The 2,199-nt window shown below is 49.8% G+C and overlaps 1 protein-coding gene across 1 annotated transcript in view; it reads left to right on the plus strand.

The window, feature by feature from the left end:
• Positions 1-2,199, plus strand: part of SRSF4 (serine and arginine rich splicing factor 4) — a gene marked incomplete at its 5' end in the record, with an annotated part of 36,569 nt that continues 34,370 nt past the window's right edge. The window contains one exon of the mRNA XM_019512063.1: positions 1-71. Within this exon, the coding sequence (XP_019367608.1) occupies positions 1-71 (71 nt within the window). The remainder of the gene's footprint in view (positions 72-2,199) is intronic.

Genomic DNA, 2,199 nt, shown 5'->3' on the forward strand with positions numbered 1-2,199 from the left:
GCGCGGGAGCGCGACGTGGAGCGGTTCTTCAAGGGCTACGGCAAGATCCTGGAGGTCGACCTCAAGAACGGGTGAGCCCCCCCCACCTTCTCCTCCCGGCCGGGCCGCCACTGCGCAGGCGCGGCGAGGCGGGGGGGGAGTGGCTGGCACGTGGGCTGGGCGCTGCCCCTGCGTTGAGGCCCCGCGGGGGCGACCGGCCTTGGTACCACTTGGCAGCGGGGAGACAGGTTTAGGTCTCCTTCCCTGCCCACGGGCAGCCTTGCATCATAACAGCCAGGCAGTGATGGTGCAGGTTGTAGCCAAGGCATCGGAGCTTGCACGGCTACGTCAGATCTGCTCCAGGCTCCAAACGCTTCAGCACCAAGGCGCGTCCCTCAGAAGGAGTTTGGGGGAAGTTGGGAGTAACCGTGAAGGGGCATAGTATCGCAGGAGGGAAGATGGCGGTAGCTGGAGGATTGACCACCTCTGTCGCTAAGGAAGTCTCTTTGACTACAGGGTCCCTCACTTTATGGTGCGCGTGCCTCTGTTGGCGATGCGTAGGAGAGGCATGCGGGTGCATGTGCACCCCTGAGATTGGCAGTGCGCCCCCTGCAAAAAGCACCAACGACTCGACCGGCAGTTGCCACTTGCCACCCACCCCCACCCTCGCTGCCGACACTGCTGGTGGCGTCTGCGAGCGGTCCCCGATCGCTGCGGGTGGTGTCTGCGGGTGGTTGCCGACCACTGACTGGTGCTCACGGCCGCCTGCAGAAGCTCCCTGCTTGCCGCTGACATGGCTGCCACTGCATGTAGGCAGTCACTGTGCTCCCCCAGCCTCTAGGGCCATGCAGTGCTTGCACATGCGTTCCTGGAAAACAGCACATAACTCAAATTTGCATAAAGGGAACCCGTTAGAATGTAACAAATTGGGGTATGTTCCAAGACCTCAGCTGTAATGACCCCCAGACCCATTTCTACCACTTTTACAAGACAGTTTTGGGACTCGCCAACAGAAGCAGTACACACAAGCACAGGGCACTGTCATCATGGGTGTGGCACCTACAGAAACATGTGTCGCAGACAATGAAGGAGGAGCACAAATCCACACAGGAAACTATATTTTGGTGTGTGTCACTCCCACACTGCACTGCACAAAGCAGCTGACTGCAGGCTTCCACCACACCAATTGCATAAGAGTGAATTTTCCTCACGTATAATGAATTTCTGGTATAAAAAGGGTCATTACATAAGAGCTAATTTGCACATACAGAACCTGCATAAAGTGAGGGAAACCTGTAGTTGAATGGATTCGGCTTTAGGGCTTTTTCTAAGGTTAACTGAACTTTTTTCTTCTCTAAAAGTTTCCTTTAACTTCAGTGTCTATCGCGAAATAACTTTCAGCAGGCTGTTGTTGATGTTGTTGGATTTAAAACTGCAGCTTAGCAAAAAGCTACTTGAAAAATAACATTTTCTGTCTTTTTCCCTGAGATGATCTTTCACGGTGCTTTTGTCAGGAACTTAATGGTTTCCTTTATTTGCCTTTTGATCCTTTCTATATAGCTTATTTTTAGCAGTGCTCAGCTAATGGTTAAAAATTATTGAGCGCTGTTTGTGACTTATGAGATTCGTACAATTTTCTTCCAGAAAGTTGTGGGTTATTTTGAATGCTCAACTTTCAGGAGACTAGCTGTCCGGTATTTTAGCAGCTATTGGTGAAGCTAAGTTGAAAGGCATGGGCAGAAAATGAAACTGGACTACTATGTGCCAGAGTCCAGATAGCTTAGTTGGATGGTGATCCCCACTAATTAATAAGGCTTCTAATTCAGTAAATTAAAACCATGTTTACATTTGGGGGTAGAAATCTGGTACATTTCGAAGTTTCCAACTCACAACTTTGCTTTTTAAGCTTCCATAGTCATCTTGCTGTTACTCAGAGTTGTACTGACAGCTAAGCCGTATACATCAGACGCATACCATTTAGGTAGTTGGAAAATTGGACTTCAGCTAAGATCAAGGCCAGGTACAGATATTACATCTTTACTGCTGTAAGTGATCATTAATGGTGCACCAATATATCGGATTGGCACTGATAAAAGGAAAATTGACATTTTTGGCAATCGGTCGTTTTTCGCCAGCGCAGCCAGTAATGTCACCAATAAATATTGTGTGCACATGGCCAGGAGTGCAGCATCTGGCTAGTAAGTCTGTGGGGTGGGTGGG

Source organism: Gavialis gangeticus, unplaced genomic scaffold (assembly GCF_001723915.1).
Source record: "Gavialis gangeticus isolate Ggan-Ray unplaced genomic scaffold, GavGan_comp1, whole genome shotgun sequence".
NCBI lineage: Eukaryota > Metazoa > Chordata > Crocodylia > Gavialidae > Gavialis > Gavialis gangeticus.